This window comes from Chaetura pelagica, unplaced genomic scaffold (assembly GCF_000747805.2).
Source record: "Chaetura pelagica isolate M959 unplaced genomic scaffold, ChaPel_1.0 scaffold31, whole genome shotgun sequence".
In the NCBI taxonomy this organism is placed as follows: Eukaryota; Metazoa; Chordata; class Aves; order Apodiformes; family Apodidae; genus Chaetura; species Chaetura pelagica.
The window spans coordinates 2,360,798-2,363,246 of NW_009952481.1; the positions used below are offsets into that span (position 1 = coordinate 2,360,798).

At 39.5% G+C, this 2,449-nt stretch overlaps 1 protein-coding gene across 1 annotated transcript in view; it reads left to right on the top strand.

Moving 5' to 3' along the window:
• The window catches only part of CAPSL (calcyphosine-like), a 4,665-nt gene extending 3,189 nt beyond the window's left edge, over positions 1-1,476 (top strand). Inside the window, exon 4 of the mRNA XM_010008732.1 lies at positions 1,353-1,476. Coding sequence (XP_010007034.1) covers positions 1,353-1,454 — 102 coding nt within the window. The 3' untranslated portion in view covers positions 1,455-1,476. The remainder of the gene's footprint in view (positions 1-1,352) is intronic.
• Positions 1,477-2,449: the final 973 nt, after the last annotated feature.

A 2,449-nucleotide genomic window follows, 5' to 3' on the forward strand; every position in this document is an offset into this window, starting at 1 on the left:
GGCTGGCTACCATGCCCAATCCTCCACTTGTTTTTTTTTCCAACAGGCAGGTGAGGTGACGGTTTTTATTTCCCTTGGGCATACCTATGCACTTGGGAGAGCTGGATTTCATCCCTTTTTCTGTTGTGTCATCCTCAGAGATATCAGTTGAATGAGTTGTCCCCTTCCTTCTCTTCAAAGTGGTGAGGTCCAGCAAATCTCAAGCAGAATGTTCCTGCTTTTCATGCTGAGGTCAGACATGAACAAATGAAGCAAGTCCTTAGGATGATCCTTGACAAGTTCAGTGCTTTGCACCTCACAAACACTGCAGGGCTTGAGCTTATCAAAAAATTACTCTGAGCATCCACTTCTTGTTCAGTCATTCCAACACTAGCCAACTGATGGTAATTTCTTCTGAGAACTGACTGGGACTTTCCTGTGCCTGAATCAGACGTCACTAATGATGCTGGAATGAACTGAAGACCTAAAATATTTTTAGCAGAAATGTCTCAAGGCTGAGTGTCTGCTAGAAAGGTCCTCTTCACTGTGATCTTGCTGGGTGCCTCTGGAAAAGGTGGAGCCTGTTGTGGTGGAAGGACAGGCTACGGTGTTTTCTTCCCCCCGTTGTCACATTTTACTTAGCTGTCAAATGCACAATGCAGTAGGAGCAAATATTTTTCTTTGTGATATTTATTGAAAGAATGACCTATACAGTTAAAGAATTAAGTAATTAGAAGAGGCATGTACTGTTTATATCTGCTAATCTGTTTGTTTTTTTTTTGTTGTTGTTACTGTTTAGGGGGTTTTGTTTTGTTTTGTTTTAAAGGTCATTTAAAAACCAATGCAACCTCAAAATACCCACAAAAGATAGTCAAAACTCTTAGGTATTTGAAAGAATGCTGGCTTCTTTAAGTGAGATTGATTTAGAGCAATGACATTTTCTCTCTAGTGAATGGATATAAAGTTTCTACCTGACTCTGAATTGCACTAGAAACCCCATCCACTTTTATTAATAAAAATACAAAGAACTAGAATATAACATCCCTGGAAAAAAAAAAGCCTTAAAACATTTGTCTTCTTGTGCAACACTGATTTTATCTTCAGCTTCTGGTAAGGGTAGTTTAACTCTACATGATTCATTTCCTTCCAAGTGTTCCTGGAGGACAAGAGCTCTTATTTCTAGCAAAGAAGTAAACTTACACAAATTTGTAGTGTCTTCATTCCTCCAGTTGGATTCCTTATCTCACTAGAAATAACGTGATATAGCAGGTGCTGATTTCTTCATTTAGAGCTCTTCTCAACATGTGGTTTGAGTTACTACAGTATTAAAGAAATAAAGGTTCATTTTCCTATTTTAAATCTTTCTATCTCAGGTCACAACAGAAGAATTCATGAATTACTATGCTGGAGTCAGTGCTTCAATTGACACAGATGTCTACTTCATCATCATGATGAAGAATGCTTGGAAACTCTGATCATGTGATTAAAGGAGCAACACTTCCACCTTTTGTAGGTTCCCATGATTTAGTGTATGCAAAATAACACACTAATTTTCCATAGTCACAGCTTCCACTAACTGTGCCAATTAAGTCAACCTTCATAAGTAATACCCAGATGCTTTGGTAGGCTCAGGATCAGAGCATAACCAGAGGGCTTTATCTGGCATCCAGCCACTCAGCAGATCTGTCCTTTTTCTCTTTGCATCCCTGTCATGTCTTTTCTTAGGTACCTGCAGTAGGTCTCAGTGGCTTCCGAACGTATCCCCTCCTCCACCATTAGATACAGCTCAGTTCAACAGAGGACGCAGGAGGAGGGAGGAAACCAAAATGTTCTGGACAGGTGGTGGTCTGGGGCAGACTGTTAAATACATGTATCCTTAGCTGTCCTCTAAATGCTGTGCAGATAAGGTTCAGAATTTAAAAATGCTTTAATACAATTTCAGATAAATGTAAGGGTTTGTTTTTGATGAATTGACCAGTTTCTGAATTTACTGTAACTAAAATACTTAAGATACCAGTGTGGAAGATTACAGGAAAAAAACATTATTGTATGTAATTTAAGTTTTACCACTTACCATTGTTATGTCTGAGTCATTAATGGAGGAGCAGGAGAGGTTTGAAGCCAGAAAAAAAATGTAGATTTTTTGGTAAAGCTGTGGAATTTATGAGCTAGGCAGGGGCAAGTAAAGTTGATAAATGCCACATTTTTAGCCTCATTAATTCTCAGGCTAATGGTGTTCCATCAAATCACCTTCTCAAATCCACCAGTCAATACAGAGACCAACCTATATAGTATAACAGGGGGACAGTGCAATAAAATATATTGCCTACAAAGGTGGAATGGAGTTATGGGGATGGAATTCAGGTCAGGGAAGGGCCACAAAGATGAACAAAGGACTGGAGCAGCTCTGCTAAGAAGACAGGCTGAGAGAGTTGGGGCTGTTCAGCCTGGAGAAGAGAAGGCTCCAGGG